General features: G+C 30.0%; 1 protein-coding gene across 1 annotated transcript; it reads right to left on the bottom strand.

Annotated features, from left to right (window-relative positions):
- Positions 1-4,599: 4,599 nt before the first annotated feature.
- Positions 4,600-6,666, bottom strand: LOC131607143 (uncharacterized). The gene is made up of 2 exons (XM_058879172.1): positions 6,420-6,666; positions 4,600-5,453 (listed from the first exon to the last, which is right to left on the bottom strand). Exons 1-2 carry the CDS (start codon positions 6,537-6,539, stop codon positions 4,659-4,661), a joined length of 915 nt encoding a protein of 304 aa, XP_058735155.1. The 5' UTR covers positions 6,540-6,666; the 3' UTR covers positions 4,600-4,658.
- Positions 6,667-20,997: the final 14,331 nt, after the last annotated feature.

Here is a 20,997-nt window from a genome sequence, read left to right as displayed (position 1 = left end):
TTCTTATAACACACGAAATATTTCACGTTCTTTGTTTTTATTTTTATGAATTTATAATTTTTAGATGTCATAATCTAAAACATGTATTTTAAATTTGAATTTAATAATTCAAACGAGAAAAAATTCTTATTATTATTATTATTATTATTATTATTATTAGGGTTAAATACTATTCACACCTGCCAAAGTAGCGAAATTCGGTTTTCCCCCTTATTAAAAAAACCTGGAAATCGAACCCAGGACATTAATGATACATTGCTACAAGCTTACCACCAAACCATGCTTGTTTTGTTGTTTATAATTGCAAATCAGTTCTATATATTAATATTCTATTATTTTTCAATAATATATAATTTAAAAAAGCTGTACATATATAAATGTATTTTAATTAATGTTTTTTTTATAAAATATTTAATTAACATTTTTAATTATCGTTTTTAATTAACTTTTTTTTATAATTACGTTTTTTTAATTAACTTTTTTCAATAATTACGTTTTTTTAATTAACTTTTTTTAATATATAAATGTTAATTAAAACGTCTTTTTAAATAATTTTATATAATTATATAAGTAAAACGTTAAAAATTTATAAAATGTTATAATATGTTAAAAATTTATAAAATGTTATAAAATTTATAAAATGTTATAAAATTTATAAAATGTTAAAAATTTAATTTTTTTTAATTAAATCTATATATATATATATATATATATATATATATATATATATATATATTTATTAACGTTTTTATTAAAAATATTTAAATTTTTTTTAGCAGAAATATTTATAAATTTTTTAAAAATATTTAGCAGAAATATTTAAAAAATTTATTAACGTTTTTAATAAAATATTTTACATATTTATAATAAATTTATTAACGTTTTTAATAAAATATTTATTAACGTAATAAAATATTTTAAATCTATATATTTATTAACGTTTTAAATATTTTAAATATTTTAAATTTATATATTTTAAATATTTTAAATATTTTAAATCTATATATTTATTAATGTTTAAAAGTATTTTAATTAACGTTTTTTTATAAAATATTTAATTAACGTTTTTAATTAACTTTTTTTATAATTATGTTTAAATGTATTTAATATGTACACCTATTTTATATAAACATTATATATTATTAATTTTAAATAATGATTTTAATATTTTAATAAACATTTTTTTAATAATAAACATTTTTAACATTTTAATAAATATTTTTCAAGCTTTCCAAATGCAGCAGCCACGTCAGCCAAACAAGGAAATGCAGCAGCCACGTCAGCCAAACAAGGAAATCAGGCGCCCAGTCAGCAAGATTCTCCTAGCACAGCCAGCCAAACAGGTGATAGGGGGTTCTTGGAAACAGAATCTTGTTTTCTAAGGGGCGAAGGCTAATTTTTTTTTAATAAGGGGGAAAACTGAATCTCGCTACTTTGGCAGGGGGTGAATAGTATTTAACCCTTATTATTATTATTATAAACTACATGTTTAATCTCATGGAACTCAAGGTATGAAATTTCAAAGTTTTCGGAAAAATCAGTCAACACAAAGTAACATGTTACTTCATTTCAAATAACGGGTTGCTTCAGTCCAGAAAATCATTTTTCACATTTTTGCTCTCAGGTAATCGGTTACTTTATTTCAAGTAACTGGTTACTTCACTGTAACCAGCCCAAAAACATATTTTCAACTCAGAGTAACGGGTTATTTCGTTTCAAGTAACCGGTTACTTCACTGTAAGTTGCCCACAAACCCCAATTTTGAATGATGTAAACATCAACTTAAGTAACTGGTTACATGAGTAACAAAATCATTTTTTCCTGCTTTTTGAATACTACGAAAAAACACTTTTACAAACACTCAAACTTTCCCAATTGTCATACAATGCATATTTTAGATTCTAACTTCTCGCCCCTATTCACATACATCATTTAACAACACTCCGACACATTACAATTCACCAATACAACATGACATTGCATAATTCACACAAATTGATTCAATCACCAACAATTACATACATACCGGAACGAATATACGTCTAAAACCACAACTCAAAAGCATCAAAATACGCTTAAATCACATTACACAGATACAACACAACAATTACACAAACACCATATCAATTATGGTTCATCAATCGATTTGATTTCTCTAAACAACAACCAATTTCAACAAAATCAAACAATAATTTCAGGTTCTAACTTCTCACCCCTATTCACATACATCATTTAGCAATACAATTAGGCATAATCATACTCTACCCCATTGTCATGAAAAACCCTTATATAAGAAGAAACCCCGCCCTTATGTTGGTATTCCTAGTGATAAGTTCTTCAACCTTTGCTATGGTGTTTTTCCTTGAGCCCTAACTTTTCCTCTTCTCCCTTTCTATGTAGGGATGGCAACGGGTCGGGTGCAGATTTCACACTATCCAAACCCGCACCCGAAATGCACTCGGACCCGAACCCAAACTCAAATACTGTTCGGGTGGCAAAATAACACTCACGCCCACACCCATTGGGTTTTGGATTTTTTTACCCGAACCCGTAACAAAATACACAAAATACATTTTTCCTACAACTTTTAACACTACCCAAACCCTCACTCGAACCCAAATCCAGTCAACTCGAGTTTTCACCCGTTGACTCGGGTTCGGGTTCGGGTAGGCTCCGTGGGTTTGGATCTGCTTGCCATCCCTATTTCTATGTTCTTTCTCTTTTCACGTACCGACAACTTCTCCCCTCCACTTCCCATTTTCTATTATTTTAATAGATTATTATTATTATTACTACTAATTCCAACTAATTAAAATAATAATAATAATAACTTTCACCAATTATTTAATTAAATTAATATCCACCTAATATTAAATAATTAAATAATTATTAATTAATACAATTCAATTAGTCCTACTCCCCACACGAAAAATTTCTACACTTTTGCTCACACACCCCTAGGGGTGGCAAAACGGGCCGCCCGCCCCTCCCCCCGCCTGCCCCGCCTTATGCCCGCCAAGTAAAATGGGCATAAAAATCATGCCCGCCCCGCCAAGATGGTGGATTGGCGTGCTTACCCGCCTATTTTTATTTATATATTTTTTAATAGATTAATAGGTTTTTTTTAACTTTTAATTAAACTTTTCACTTATTTTTTAAAACAATTTTTTATAAAAGTAATTTTTTAACAAATTTACTTTAGAAAAATTACATATATTTATAAATAAATATATAAAATAAACCATAAAAAATTGCAATTACTAGAATTAACTAAAAAAAGAGTGAGTTTTGGAGGAGAGGCGGGCTTTAGCGGGCGGCGGGCTTTGGCGGGGCGGGTATGGCGGACGGCGGGTTTTGGCAGGGCGGACTTTGGCGAGCGGCGGACCTAAAATCCAAACCCAACCCGTCATTTTTTGACGGGTGCGCGGGCCGGCCCGATGGGGCGCGACCCGTTTTGCCACCCCTACACACCCCAATATCTTAGTTCTACTCTTAAGGATACTACTCCACACAAAGGTAGCTCAAATACACCAAAGCATTAAATAATACCACACAATTACCAATTATCACATAATTAAATTACTTTAATTAAAATAAAATCGGGACGTTACATATTGTACTATCCTAGAACAATACTAGAAAAAGAAAATATGTTTTATTCTTTGGGTCGTGGTTAATGGATAATTGTAAAGACCTAATAAACAAATATGAAGATAATTTAGACATGAAAAAACTCCTATAAATAGATCTGAAATGAAATTGAAAAGAGGTTTAAAACACTAGGTGAATTCTGTAGAGAAGAAGAAGGAAGAACCAGAGTCCCAAAATCCATTTCATGCCCTCGCCAGTTTTAAAGGAATACAATATTGAGAGACGCGTTAGCAAAAGTTACTTGTTCTTGAGAGATTGCAAGCATTTGAAGTTTTTATCTTAGGTTTATCATTTCTATTATATTTGTTTATGAATTTTTAACTTAAGTTCTCAATATGTTGTATTTATTTTTCTCAGTCTGAGCTAAACTTCCTTTGTTGAATAATATGTGATTTCTTATCTTATGTTTATTCTTAAGTGTGATCAACTTAGGAATGAATAATGATTTATTAGATTGAGGTAACAACTAATAGGATTTCCAAAACTAACAGGGTTAAGTAGAGAGTAGGCATATTTTTCTTACTTGGTCACTTTAGGATTACAGGACTAAGGTTATAGGGGTGAACAAAACAAATTTTATAAGAAGTGAATTAGCGCTATTGTGAGGCTTAGATATAAAATCTAGAGGGAATCAATGCATGTTTTCATGTTGTAGATATACACCACAAGGTTGATTTCTTGCCTCATAAATCATGACATTACACATGATATTCACATGCTAGATGAATTCATATAATGGATCATTGTCCGACAAATTGTTCCACCGTGTTAAAATCTTTATTTTATCACTCTGATTTTCCTATTTTCAACCACTTGACACAAACCATTATTTTGTCACTATTGCTCATGTTTACTTTACAATTTATTTGCATGGAATTCAAGATTCTTAATGCAATCCTCGTGAGATCGATCTTTTTACTTATTACTTGCTACTAGTTTCACAATGTATATTTGAAAATACAAAATAGCCAATAGTATCGTATGTTATTTTACAACACAATATCATTTTAGACTGCACTAGCAGGGAGAGTCCGACAAGAACCCACAGCCAACCTTAAGACATCATATTCTCCATCAACCCAATCTAAACTCTCTTTTGGTTGATTAATAGAGACACTATAATAGACTAAGCAGGCCAAGAAAGGCCCAACCCAAAAAACCCAATGTCCATTCCATAATGAGCCTCCATGAAGCAATGCTGGGCCTAAGCATCTTGCTGGATTCATCCCAACACCAGCATATCCAACATGTCCAGTTATAGTTATAGATACAAATACTGCTAGTGCGAGAGAGCCTGCTACCACCATACAAATCATTGGCAAGCCTAAATCCTTATGTCTTCTTTTGTCAAAAGCACATGTGAGACCCACAAATAATACCAAAAATGTGCAAGTAAATTCAAGCAACAATGCATCTTGTGGCTTTATTATATCAGGATTATGTTCTTTGTCACCAAGGGCACAACCTCCTAAAGAGTATGTATCTATTATTTTGGGGTCCATTACACATTTGAGTATAAAGAAACCAATTATTGAGCCAATGCATTGTGCTAAGACATAAAGGAGCGCACGAGAAAGAGTGACAATGCCTTTAAGAGCAGCTATGAATGAGAAAACAGGATTCATGTGGCCACCAGTTAGAGGAACTATGACAATTAGGAATAAGAAGGCAATGATGAAGACTACAAAGGGAATTATAAATTGAGGATTGTGCGATGAGTCCAAACACGCAACAATAGAACTTATTAGAGTAAACATAAGTAAAGTTGTTGCTATTAACTCCATTAAAGCTGCTTTCCATGTCTGAAATAAGAAATAATTAAAAGTGTTAATTTTTCAAGGGAATAAATAAAATTTTCAACGTATTGAAAAGGTAAAGAAAACTTTTGGTTGTCCCTGTCAATTGCCACATATATATATATATATATATATATATATATATATATATATATATATATATATATATATATATATATATATATATATATATATATATATATATATATATATATATATATATATATATATATATATATATATATATATATATATATATAATATTTTTAGTAAATTAATCTTATTATTATTTTAGAAATAATATACTTGATAATAAGTGAAGAACAAAATTGAAAAAATAAAATAATAATAATCTTTTAGACCCAAGCGTTTCATCACTAGACCACACACACGCGCACATAATAATCTTTATATTAAAAAATGAAATTGATATGTATTTTAAACAAAATTTTAATTGTTTTAATGATTTTTATATTAAAATAGAAGAAGTATATTTTGTTGTAAAATATTTTTAACTAATAACTAGTGTTATTTTAATACAAAATTCTTCTACCTGGCTTTAAATCCTAATTCATCCGGTAAAAACTGATATTGTTAGGTTAAATGTAATTACTAAAATTTGAACTTTGATACTCACAATTATGTGTGTAAAACTTTAGTGATTATTATCACTTTGTTAACAAACAAAATCGAAAATTCCACCATCCACAGAGATAAAAGAGAATTGAGCTTCACACCCTCTTCAAAATATACAAACTATTCAGAATATTATTCATGATCAGTAAAGAAAAGATAGATATTAAAAATAGAAGATGTTTATAAAAACAGAAAATTTGATATGAATAAAAGTTGTATTATAGTGACGGACAAAATCCATCATTAAAAGTTAATTTTTTATATACGTAAAAGTTAATTTTGAAGTATGTATGCTTAGTATCATGAAGCATATGCTTGGTATAAGAGTTGAATTACCTCAATTGATAAGAATTCATGAGCACCGATGGAGGAAAGAAAATTTGGAGATTTCTTGCTTGCAGAGGGGAATCGTTGATCAGTGTTCATGTTTACAACTCTTGAATTAGAAGGATCCATATGTGATCTCAATTTTTGGAGTAAAGAAATATGTTTGTGGGGGTGGCTATTTATAATAAGAGTTAGCCAAACATTGCTATTAGAGAATCACTTTAATGTAATCAACCAGTTGTAGAAAGAGAGAAGTCAGAGAAAGCATATCTTTTTCCCCTCTATTCTGTCCTCTTTTGATCTCATAAAATTGTTTTATTTATATTCTTTGTTTGTTTAAAAATAGTTATCTTTTTATAATATTAAATATAATATTTATTCTTTTTCACCTTTATTAATATTAATTATTTGGAAAAACATTTTTATTTCATAGGTTTTTTCTAATGAAGATAATATTTTAAAAATCAAATTGAAGATCGAATTTGCAAAACCTCCAATTTAGGAAATTTTTTTACCCACCTTCCTACTTTCTTGGTCACCTCTGGTGAAAAACCCAAAATACACTTAACTTCGGAAATGTATTTCCGAAATGTTTTTTTTCAAAATTTGTCTTATTTCGGAAATGCACTTCCGAAAACACGAAAAAAAGTGTTTTCGGAGATGCATTTCCGAAAACACCCCTTTTTTGAGTTTTCGGAGATGCATTTCCGAAAACACCCCTTTTTGGGAGAGGGGTGTCTTCGGAGATGCATATCCAAAATATTCCCAAACCAAATTGGTCTTGGAATGTTTCGGATATACACTTCCTAAAGAATTCAATAATTATCAAAATTTCCTAAACAATTTTAAAGTTAAAAATTATTTTACTAACTTATATAAATCAAAAATATTTTAATTTCATAAGTAAATTTTGAATTATATATCATTAAATATAAATATAAAATTTATTCATTAAATAAAATTAAGACAAAATCTTTTTTTAATTTTTTTAAACTAAATAAAAAATTATAACTCATTTTTAATTATGAATCAGAATAGAAATATATAAATATATAATAATAATAATTAATTTTGTAAGTGAAATATATAAATATATAATATATAAATATATAATAATTATTATATAAATATATAAATATATAATAATTATTATAAATTAAAACACTCATTTTTTTAATTTATTAATTATTATATAAATATATAAATATATTTATAATTAATATATAATAATTATTATATAAATATATAATTATATAATAATTTTTATAAATATATAATAATTATTATAGTTATTATATAAATATATAAATATATTAATTAAAACACTCATTTTTTATTTTTTTTTGTAAATATATAAATACATAATAATTATTATAAATATATAAATATATAATAATTATTATAAGTATATAAATATATAAATAAAAAATTATAACTCATTTTGTAGGTGAAATTATTTTAATTATTTTAATTTTTTAATTAAAATTATTTTAAATTTAAAATATGAATCAGAATAGAAATATATAATAATTATTATTTATAACTCATAAATTATATCAAAATATATAATTATTATTCATTACTCGTAAATTATATCAAATTTATGATATGTGAATTAATTAATATCCTAAAATTTTTAATTTTTGGGATTTTTAAATTTTTTTTTGTTTTTTCGGAGATGCTTCTCCGAATTAATTAAAATCCCAATTTTTGGGATTTTTTCGGAAGTGCACTTCCGAAATCTGGAAAAATTTAGAAAAAAAATATTTCGGAAATACATTTCTGAAGCAGGATAAAGTGGGGTTTTCGCTGGGGGTGACCCCCATAGGGAGGTGGGTAAAGAAAAAACCTCAATTTAAGGTTCAATTTATCCAATCGACTAGACATGCAATTGAACGGTTTATTAAATAAATTAATAAATTATTAATATAAAGTTATATTTCACAGATAACTTATAAACAATCTTAGATTCACAATTTAATAAAATAAATATTTTAAAATTTTTATTGCAAATTTAATACAAGAAGATCAAAAAGACATCTAATATAACACAATATATTCATATTGTTTAATTTCAACTTTAATTGATGAATAATTTAAACAAATTAAATAATTGTAATAAAATAAAATAGAATAATTCAAGCTAAGATGAAACATAGTAGAACATAATACCTAATATAAAATATAAACAAATTAGAATATTTAAATTAAATAAGATAGAATATAAAACATAATTAAAATATAATACTTAATTAAAGAATAAATCAAAATTTTATTAAACCAATTCAATTGGTGATTGCGGAGGATGCGGGTTCTTGCGACATTCAATTTATTCATCTTTAAAATTCAAATTTCAACTATTATACCAACAAGTTAAATAGTTAATCAAACATAGACTTGATATGGAAAAGATTTAACATAATGCATAGTGAAAACTATTTAAAATCTATGTCCGATCCTACCTAGTCATTGGTCATATCATTCTTTTCTCTATGGATTGGTCTCTCTCTCAAAGAAATTGATCCAAAATTTTAGTCTCATTTTGTTACAATCGTCCTACAATGGATCTACGACACTATATCTACAATGGATCTACGACACTATATATGTTAATTTATTCAAAACAATCACCAAATGTGATTCAACATTTGAACTTGCTTGGATTAATCTACCGTTTCAAAAAAAATTGCCAACAAGAATTCAAGGGCACTTTGTTTGGATAAGAATTTTAACTGAGTGTAGATAGAGAAATTTTAGCTCTACCAAATTATCTCTCTGAGTATTGGTCGAGATGGTAGATTCTGAGGAAAGTTTTCATTAAAATCACACAACCAGCTAATTTCCCTATACTTATGACATCCCTTAACCAACATCAATAAGATTATCCAAACGGTGTTTTTTCCAATAAAAAAACAAAAACTTTCCATTACCTTTTTTGCATTTATATATAGGGAGGTGCCAAAAGGCACCCAGCTCCACTACCCTAAGTTCATCCTTGAGTGTGACCACATTGATAATAAGAACAAAAAGAAATGAAATAAATTCAAAGGAAATACAACTTTATCTTTCCACCATAATATAATTATGTAGTTATCGTTGAGATAAATCAATTTCCATAAAAACGCAAGCATAACAACAACAAATAACACTTGTAAATTTATCTAAGTGGATAAAGCTCTAACTCTTTCTAAAATGTAATAAAGTTGAGTATGTTAGTAATTTTTGTTGTTGTTTGCTATAAAAAATGAGTATGGTTTTAAATTTTTTCATAGAAATACAATAAAATTAATAAAAATATATTATATTTTATAAAATTAATTCACAGTAATATGTTAAATGTAGTCTATATACAGTAATAATTAGATAATACATTTATAATAGTAATTTCAAACAATTATATATAATCAAAATTATTGTAGTAATTATTTTTATGATAAAAAGTGAGAACGTCATCTATTTTAAAATAAATTTTATTTAATAACTGACGCTTATTTTAAAACATAAAAAATATTAGAAAATATAAAATGTCAAATTTTAAGAACGGTTTAAAAGATGAGTTAAAAGGTAGTGCACTGACAGTGTAAAATAGTTTTACACTGTCAACCAATAGAGAATCATCAATATGCCATGTCATTAAAGTTTTTTTTAAATAAAGAATGTTTTAATTGGATACATGGTGGTGATTGGTTAACAGTGTAAAAGTATTTTACACTGTCAGTGCATGGCCCCTTTTCTCTTAAAAGATAATTTTATTTATAATTTTGTTCTATACAAAAATATCATCTCAAATAAATGAAAGATTTATTAAATTATGTACTCATCTCTCTCAAAAGTCATTCTCCTCTCCTTTCTTTTGAACTCTTAAACTCCAAAAACGTGCAAGAATTATCTCTTCTCTCTCTAAAATCACATTTAAAGTAAATCAAACGACAATAAAAAATGATTCTGGTAACAACGTAGTAAGCAGGTCAAAATGTGTACGTGTAAAAAAACATCTGCCGCACCAACAAGGGTATATGATGAACTTGTAGCTTTCAAAACGCATAAAAATAATTTATTATACCCACCATGGGTGGATTTGTTATAGTATGTAGAAGTTGAAATATTTGACTTGTCATTATTTTGAAATGTTAGGTTAGTAATAAATTTTAGACTTAATACTCTTTAAGTTAACAACTAAATTCATTTTAATGCCTTCCTTAAAAGTATTGTATTAATTCTTTAACTCTTCCAAAATATACTAGATTAGTCATTTTTCGTCAAATCAACCATAAAAAAAATATAAAAATCGGTAGCTAAATTCATTACCAATAAATAGAAAGGACTAATGTAATCCGTTTGAACAATTAAAAAATCAATATGATATTTTTTAAATTAAAGAATCAAAATAAATCTTGAGGTCATATGAGATAAAAAAGAATATTAAATTTTAATTTTAATTTTGAAATTTTAAAAAATAAATTTAAATTCCTTTCATTCATTATCGTCGCGTTATTAAATAATAATGTTTTCATTTATAATCTATACATAAAAAAAAGTGGGGTTCCGAATTGGTCATGACACCAAAAAAAAGTGGGTGGTCATGACACCAAAGATAAGAAAGTTAAATTTTGATGAAACTCAGTCTATGTTTGAAAATCTTGAAAAATCACGGCAATACCGCACAGTTGGTAGAAGATGCCAATTGTAGCTTTAGAAAATCATGGTAGAAAGCATGTAAACATGCGACAACGGTAGTTGGCTTTGTTTCCAAACACATAATCAGTCCAAGAGCACGTTTATTAAGATATTGAAGACTCAGAGGGGAGTTGCACTTGATTTTCACTTTCGAACGATGTCCTATCAACTACAATTGAACAATCCTCAGTGTAAGATGTTGTTAGATCACACGAGAACCATTTTAACAGCTCACACTATATAAAACTTAACATATGTCATTTCAAATATTTTATCATTACTTTCTCACTCATTCACTAACTTGTACGTTGAAATGTTAATTTTACATGTTTGTCTCTGCTCCTCCATATCAGAAGCTCATTCCTCCTTACCAAAATTTCATTCTATTTAATCTCAACCTATTTCTAATTCCAAATTCCAAATAGGGTGACATTAAAATTATGAATTTAACCCACATTATGTTAACAAAATGAAAAGTTACATGTGAAAATCGGGTGTGGATCCTCTCCATTTCTTTAAAGAAATGGAAAATTCCATTACTATAGTTTTAGGTGTATAAAATTAAATAATCATTAAATATATGTCACATGTCTTCGATATGCGTGTTGTTTACACATAAAAGTATAGTAACGGAGTAAATGGAGAGAGAGAAAAATGGAGAGGATCTTAACCCGTGAAAATCATGAGTTAAGATCCTCTCCATTTCTCAAAAGAAATGGAGAGCTCCATTACTAAAGTTTTGATGCATAATGCATTAATATTTTTGAAAAGTGTGACATGTAATTATATAATTTAACTTATATATTATGAAAACTTTAGTAATAGAGTTCTCCATTTCTTTTGAGAAATGGAGAGGATTTTGACTCGAAAATCATGTACTAAAAAACTTATATAGAAAGGAGCTTTTAGAAAATATTATATGTAGTAATCATGACCAGCTAATGGAGAGGCCACTAAAGCTTAATAAGATCTCTCTATAAATAATTTACTATTTGTTAAATAATTAGTAGACATATTTTTGTGTAAAAACAATGAGTTTTTTTTTTCATTTCTAAAAAATTCTCATGATTGAATGTATGTGTTTCTTCTTCTAAATCATTGATTTAGTTCGAATTATACAATTTAGAAGCACGTCAAATGAGATTTCAAATTATAGAAATCGAACACGCCCCAAGCATGCATTTAAATTATATGATTCAAATCATAATAAAACACATATTAAATTTTGGTTTTATGATTTTTTTTGTTTGTTAAATTACACGATTAGTTCTTTTTTTTGTTAGTAATAGGCATCAACAATATGTTGAGGATCCTTATTAGGAGAAACAAAAGCTCAGCTATTTCTCTTACTAAGAAGAAACTTGTGGGTAAGATACTCATCAATAGAGTTGGACCAAATGAGCCATAACCCAAGCCTCAAGAGTCTGAGGTACATGAGAATGAGGTGGAGTTTCTTGAGGTGGATGTTCTTAAGGTTTAAAAGGCTCATATGACAATTTGTATTGTATTTTTATGGGGAACAAGTGGTTAGAAATTTCTTGTAAGGAGAGGTATGATTCATATTTTACAAATTTTTTATTCATGTTTGATATTGCTTCTAATTTGTACTTTTATATTTTTTTTCTAGTATCGTGAATGGTCGCTGAAATGTATAAATAATAAGAAGAAGATCGTCACTCTGAAGATGCCAAAAGAAGATTGGTTCACTGATGCCGCTCAAGATAGTATTTTATTCCCTGAGGAACAAGATGTCCATATCGTGTATGGTTGGCAAATTATATTATGGATCTCTGTACTATCTATAGCAATCATATTCACTTTATGTCAAATGACATGTTATGAAGTCTTCATTTGTCAAATGACATGTTTTGAAGTCTTCATTTGTAAAAAAGAAGTAATGATTAAATATGTTCTATAGAGATCAAGATGTTTTGTTTATGATTAAGGTATCAAGTCAATCTCAATAAGGATGAGCCTAATGTCAAGCAACATATCGTGGAGTTCCAGATGATCTCTGATCAAGTGATCCCTAATGATAGTGTTTATCAAGAAGCTTTATAATGTCTCATCAATTAGAAGAAGTCAATCCCATATAGAGTTCTGAATGAATGCTGAATCAAACAAGGGATCTTAAAGCTTTAAATATTGTGAGAGAAATAAAGTGTGAAAGCTCGCTTGGTTTGTTTTTAAGTGATTAGTATATTGTAAAGATATAAAAGTGATTCTTAAATTACTAAGACAACACCACATGCACATAAAAAATAGTTTTAAATCTCTCTCTTTTGCTAAAAAAAAAACACCTTAAAACCTATAAAAAAACATAAAGGTGCACGTGGGATTGACCAACAGCGTTCTAATCATTTAGGAAGCATGTGTACATTTCCTAATAAATTAGGAACTTAATCCAATTGATTATAGCAAATCAAAAGGCTTATAAGTCGGTTGAGAATATGCCAAATCAATCAAGTTCGTTAATTTAACATATAGATCATGTATATAAAATTTAACATAAATCATTTGATATGTCAATGAGATAAATAAAAACTAATGTCTTACAAAATTTTAACAAAATCGTTAATTTTGACTTTAACATATCAAATGATTTTTGATTGGTGTTAAATCTTATAGTCATGATCTATATGATAATATTTTTCAATCCAACGGTGAATTTTGTTATACGAATATGCAGTAAAGAATTATGAGAGGTGTCATGTGACTAAGTTTGACATTTGATGTTGACCCTATTTTATATATATATATATATATATATATATATATATATATATATATATATATATATATATATATATATATATATATATATATAGAGAGAGAGAGAGAGAGAGAGAGAGAGAGAGAGAGACACACACACACACTATCTAGTCTAGCCATTAATGAAAGATACCACCATTCTACCAAAAATGTCCTTCACTCTTTCAAAGTTTACAAAGCAAAAAGGGTTGTTTTGTCTTTTCATAATCAAACCAATATTCCAACATTTCAAACAAATGTCCAAGTGACATGTGTATTGACCATTGGATTTTTCTTTGTCTCACATTAATTCACATGTTCTCTCTCCAATATTTTCACTTTCATTTTAATTTTTCCCTCTCAATTTTCTTTTTTCCTTTTTATTTTTCTAAACATAAATAAATTAATAAATCGAATATTTCTTAATGGAACGAAAAGGAGCACGTAAAAATTCACCAACCGAAAACATAATTATTTTATTATTATTATTAAAATATTATTCATAATTATTAAAAAAAATTATTTTCAAATTTCTAATTTACTGACGGACCACTATCAACAAAATAATGACAATTATATATATATATATATATATATATATATATATATATATATATATATATATATATATATATATATATATATATATATATATATATATATATATATATTCATTGCTACATAAGATCATTATTTAGCTTTGTTATGATTTTTACAATATCTATCTCAAAATCATGTTACATCTTGTTCATTATAACTTTGCACTTGTCTTTAATGTTATGGGACACAACAAATTAGATCAAAGCAACAAAATATGTATAAATATTAATTTGCACGGGATAAATTAACACTAGACACAATCATTTAGATCTAGACAAAAAAACATACATAAATTGATCCTTTCAATGATAAAATATTTTAAATATTAATATGTATTGCAATTTTTTCATTGATAGATTGACAAACCGATTCATTCATACTCTCAAGATAACTTATTATTTAATAGGTGTTGAGTTATCACTCATTTGCACATGTCTTTAATGTTGAAAATGTGAATGCAATATTTTATGAAGTGTCATGAGACACAATCAATTAAATTCTAAGCAGTTAAACACACATAAATCTAACTCTCAATTTGCAGTATAATTTTACACTATTAAATAATTTTTTTCCGTGCAGTCGCACGGATGTATATTATAGTGTATATATATATATATATATATATATATATATATATATATATATATATATATATATATATATATATATATATATATATATATATATAATCAATGTTTTAATTATTCACAATTTATTGTTAGTGTTTAATGCATAACATGTTGAATTTTATATAGTTTAGATGTTTATTCTATTTGATCATCAATTCAACATTTTCGAATTATAGAACCTAAATACTAGGGATGTCAACTTGTCTCCGTTAGCGGGGATCTCCGTGGGGATTCTCCGTTTGGGGCCTCAAAGATGGGGAATTTTCCCCCCGCGGGAATGGGGATGGGGATCAAAGTCTCCCCGAAGGCACTTCGGGGACGGAGGTGGCATAAATATCTCCCGCCCCGAATAAAATAGCATAATGTCCTTAATTTATATATAATTTTAAATTATTATGTAAGTTTATTTGACATTTTATATAATTAATCTTATACACAAATTTAAAATATATATGTATTGTTAGTAAAAGAGTGATATAAATGATTGAAAATTTTGTTCGATATTATAGACTAAATATTGTAAAAACAATATATTTATTGGTTTGTTTTTGAAGCTTTTACTATTAATTTGGTTTAAAATAATATAAAAATAAATCATGTTTATAGATCTCCTTATTAACCGTGGAGACCCGCGGGAATCCGCGGAGACGGGGATGGAGGACAAAATCCACTCGAAACGGGGAACCGAAGCGGGGATGGAGAATAGATTCAATGGCGGAGATTGTGATGAGAATGTATCTCGTCCCCGCCCCGCCCCATTGAGATCCCTACTAAATACTCTACATTTTAGAATGGTTGTTAATGTTGCTTAAAAATTTAACAAATAATTTTTAAAATCATTCTAATTGTTATAAAATAGTTATTGTCGCTTTCATGAATAATAATCTGTCCATTATCTAATTAACCTATATACAAAAGGTAGCATCAAAATTATGATTTTGAGACTATATCACGTGAAAGCAAATGGAACATATCATAAAAAAAGAAAGAGAAGTTACATGTAAAAACCATGTCTAAAAAAGTTATATTAAAATATAAAGGAGCTTTTAGAAGGGAACCTATGTAGTAATCACGGCCGACCCAATGGGAAGGCCACTAAAGCCTTAATAAGGAATTTGTGCGGAAACATTTTTTAACCGTTTGTTACATATTCGTTCTATTGTTTATTATAAATAAATTTTAATTTTTTTAGATTCATTTAATAGATGATATACTATGTATTTAGTTTATATATAATTTAAATATATTATTTATTGAATATATTTAAAAAAATCAAATTTCCTTACAATAGAAAAAAGAGAATGGAGCGTGTAATTGATAGACACATTTTCTTTGTGGAAGAAATAACTATATAATAAATGCCTTGGTCCGTTTTCTATTTAGAGAAGAATCATTCTTAAAAGGACTCTTTTGTAGTTCACTTTGGTTTTATACTTTATAGTGCTCCTCTATTCAAAAAATAATAATAAAAATACCAATAGATAAAATTACATTGCTTTGTCTATTTTTTAAGTCTTTTGATATTGAAATACTTTGGTGTTGGAACCTAGAATAAAAAACGAGATATCAAAAAGAACTTCCGGTGTAGTGGATCTAAAATGTTAGTACTTAATCAATCCTTAGTTGGTTTAGTGGTGATTGACGTTGAATTTGATATGGAGGACTACAGTTTGATCCCCCGCAACTACAATCGGGAGGGGGTTGAAACCACTTGATGTCAGAACTGACTCTTGAACTAGACTATACCGGTGGTGAAAAAAAATATTAGTATTTGAACGCTAAAATAAATAAATTATTCGAAAAAGCAATTTAAAGTGAGAGTGAAAAAAATACTTGAAACTGACAGCTTTTATAGGGTAGAGGTTTAAATTATTCCCGATTAATGTGATGTGTTATGTGGGTCGTTATTTGATTATATTTGACGGTGGTAGATAAGTTGGAGGTCGTGATTACGTGCCTCATGTTTGGCCGAGGTATCATTTGTTCTCCGCTTATTTCGCGTGCCTCTCGTGTTACCCAAAGTCGTTTTTACTACTTGTTGAAGCGAGGGTTGTGTGGATCGAACTACCTTAGACTATCTTCCAGGTTTTCAAGTCGGCCTTCGATTGAGAGAAGTGGAAAGGTTCCGAAGGGAAAGCAGATTGCATTGGAAACATGGACATTGATTGTTCATCTTGTAACTGCATTGTTTCGTGGGACGAACCTAATGTGTGGTTCTAGGTCAAATAGCGATGACGTGCCTCTTTATAGGGTATTTAAGTGTTTGAATAGACTGGGGCAGGATTTTGATTGTTGGTGGCCCGATTATATTTTTCGATGTTATCTGACGTTGATCGTGTGATAGTTGTACCAAGGCACGCCTAAAGAGTGCAAGGATATATTCTTTTACTATTCACAACTCTTGAGACTTGGGAATTCCTCTTCTATTTTTTTTGCAGTTGCTTATGTGGTTTATGTGTTATGCAGGTGTTGGCTGGAGATTTCGTTTGGGAAGATTAACCTTCGAAAGCTTGAGTTCAAAGAATGATGGTTACTGAAGACCATCTTTGAAAATTTAAGAATGGCTACTGACGGCCATGTTTTAAGAGAAATGTCTAAGTTGGAACGAAAGAGAGGAGTGTTAATGCTAGCACAAAAGGAACTTTTTGCCGAGACTTAGACAATTCACGGAAAATTGCATGAAGTACTGAAGCTTAGTGTATTTCCGCATCAATTTCGAATATAGCTATACTGCCACGCATCGAAAAGGACTCGAGCGGGAAGATTTGAATTGCGAAACGGTTTCCATCAACTGCACATCGACAGATGGCGTCCCCAGGGTTCTCGTGGATAACGTGGCATTAGATTATTGTACGACCGTTAGGGTCGAATTTAGTATAAATAGGAGTCTTAATGATAGGATTTCGGGTGTTCATTTTGTACAAATTACTCACATATCGCTCAAGTATCAAGTGTTAAGAGAAAGAGTTCGCTGAGAAATGTACGTATGACACCATCAATTTGAATACATGTGTATTTACTTTTATCAAATGTCTTTTAATTTCTTTACTTCTCTTTCCCTGTTTATGCCTTTACTTTCAAAGTCATTTAATTTCCATGTACTTTAATTTTCTTGCAATTTACAATTTCGCAATTTACATGTTTTCTCTTATTACGATTGATGTTTTGAAATTACACTAACTTATGCAATTAGCGCTGTATCGAACGATTAACCATTTGAACATAAGTTTCTTGAAATCAAAACAAACAGGTATGAACCAAATCACATCAATAAACCTTTTGTTTGACTATGTCCTAGGATCAATCTAGTCGATCCTGCGAGTAACCAAATCATATTTATTATAGTTTGGAAGACTAGCGGTTGTTTACCGGAAATCACCGTAAACAAATTGGCACGCCCAGTGGGACTGTGTCAAACTAAGTGTTATTAATTGATTGTTTTGTTTTGTCTAGAAATTGTCAAGACCTTGTATGAACCTTAGGAACGGTAAATTAACCAACAGTGCAAAACCAGTTCCTAAACGAAGGTACAACAAGAAAATGGTCGTAACGACCAGTGCAGGGGGCGAAGAAAATCCTCCACAAGGATCAGGAACAGCAGCGTCAAACGCGACGAATGTTTCGACATCCACTCAAGGAGCACAGGCCATACCGGTTTCGACAGGATCTGAGCCAGCGGGTAGTTCGCAAACCATGGTCGGAAATACTTCCACATCAACTGGGACTATCCCCATTTCAGTATCGACTACCGCTCCTCTGTCTGTAAGTGCAAGCGAGATACCACCCATATCGACGAACGCTGCAAATCATTTTTCCACCCCAGGGCCTTCATTCACTGTAGATGGTTAGAGACCAAATATGCAATACGGGATGCCATATTCGTATATGGCAGGACTACGAGGAGCAGGACCTACATACACTACAACCAACCCAACGGCGCTTTCATCGAACGTGGGTTCAGTAGGTCGAAGCGCACACAATATTGGTGCGTCGACTCAGATTCCCCCTATGACCACGAGTACTCAAGCAGCATTCCGACAAGAAATGGATGCAAGTAACCAGGACATGGTAGGACTCCTTGCTAGAGAATTAGGAACCATCTTCGATCCAATAGTAACGAGCATTACTAGATCTAGCCAGGATAGCGCAGAAACATACCAAAGGTTATCATCACAATTGGGACGAATGGCGGATTTTTTGGGAGTCCCACAAGAAAGACGAAGGAATAACCAATCAACCCACCAAGAAGAAGATCCAATTGTTCGACAAATTCGAAATATAGAACCCCCACCAAGGCCAAATCCAATGGGACAGAACCCAATGGTCGAAATGGGAACTCAAATCGAAACAACGGAGATTGGCCAACAGGCTATCCCTCGACAACAGCCCAGAGTAGTTATGGTAGGGAGAGACGAACATCCTGACGCAGTTATCCACAGAGCCAGGAGAAATGATTTGGCAACAGAAAATAATCTTACTGCCATGATAGAAAGAATAATGGCTAATAACGGTTTAAATACTGGATTTCGACGTCCAAATTATACATCTCCCATACCTGAATACATCATGCAAAGTGAGTTGCCAAGGGGCATTAAGGTGCCCAAATTCACCAAGTTTGCAGGGGATACTAATGAATCAACGGTGGAGCATATAGCCAGATATTTGACGGAGGCAGGAACGTTAGCAGGAAACGAGGATCTAAGGATCAAGTATTTCCATAGTTCATTAACCAAGAACGCTTTCGTCTGGTTTACTACCCTACCCCCAAATTCCATAGATACATGGACACAACTAGAAAGATTGTTCCACGAACAATTTTACATGGGTCAAACAAAGATAAGTTTGAAAGAATTGGCTAGTATTAAAAGGAAGTTTACAGAGCCTATTGATGATTACCTAAACAGGTTCCGTTTGCTGAAATCGAGATGTTTCACAGTCGTCCCAGAACACGAATTAGTCGAAATAGCCGCTGGTGGTTTAGACTATTCGATTAGAAAGAAATTAGATACCCAATATTTAAGAGACATGGCCCAATTGGCAGATAGGGTTCGACAGGTCGGACGACTGAAAGCAGAGAAGGCTAAAGTAAACAAAAGTTACAAAAAAGAAAGAATATCCTACGTTGAAGTCGAAGACACTGATAGCGAAAACTTTGATGACCCATATGGCATAGAGGAGGTCGAGATAGACCTAGCTGAATTAAAAGAAGCGCCGCCTTATGCTTGCAAATTACTTACCCCTGCTAACGGGAAGAATCCAATAGAAAATGATAAAAGCGATAGATTCCCTAAGAAAACTTATACATTTGATGTCACCAAGTGTGACGAAATATTCGATTTGTTAGTAAAAGATGGTCAAATGATAGTACCTCCTAACTCTAAAATTCCTCCGTTAGAACAACGGAAGAAGCGAGGTTTTTGTAAATATCATGGTTTTTTAGGCCATAAGACCTCACAATGTTTTCTTTTCAGGGATCTAATTCAGAATGCTCTCAAGGATGGTCGTTTGAAGTTCGCTGACAAGGCTAAGAGCCATATGAAGGTCGATACCAACCCTTTGAACATTGCTGATACCAACCTGTGTGAGCCATGTGACATCAACATGGTGGAAGTATCTGAAGTCGAATTTGCTGAACCAGAAACAAGGTCAAAGGGAAAGCAGGCTACTGATAGCCTAAATGATGACGCGACTTTCAATACTGAAGTTGAAAGGTCCCTCAATCAAGAAATGATCGACAATCCGGAAGAAAAAACTAGTGAGGCCACTGAAGACCTCAGGATGAAACTCCAGCAGATTCAAATTTCTAAGGCCCCTCCAGCAGTTGTCAACATGGTAAATGCCAGACGACCTTTGTCTGAAATCGAAGAGTTGGAGGAATGGTTGAAAAGGCAACAGGGAAATGTGGATATTTCGCCAAAGGGGGAAACCTT

This window comes from Vicia villosa, linkage group LG5 (genome assembly GCF_029867415.1).
Source record: "Vicia villosa cultivar HV-30 ecotype Madison, WI linkage group LG5, Vvil1.0, whole genome shotgun sequence".
In the NCBI taxonomy this organism is placed as follows: Eukaryota; Viridiplantae; Streptophyta; class Magnoliopsida; order Fabales; family Fabaceae; genus Vicia; species Vicia villosa.
The sequence above is the reverse complement of the archived record's forward strand: the minus strand, read 5'-3'. Positions and strand labels throughout refer to the sequence as shown.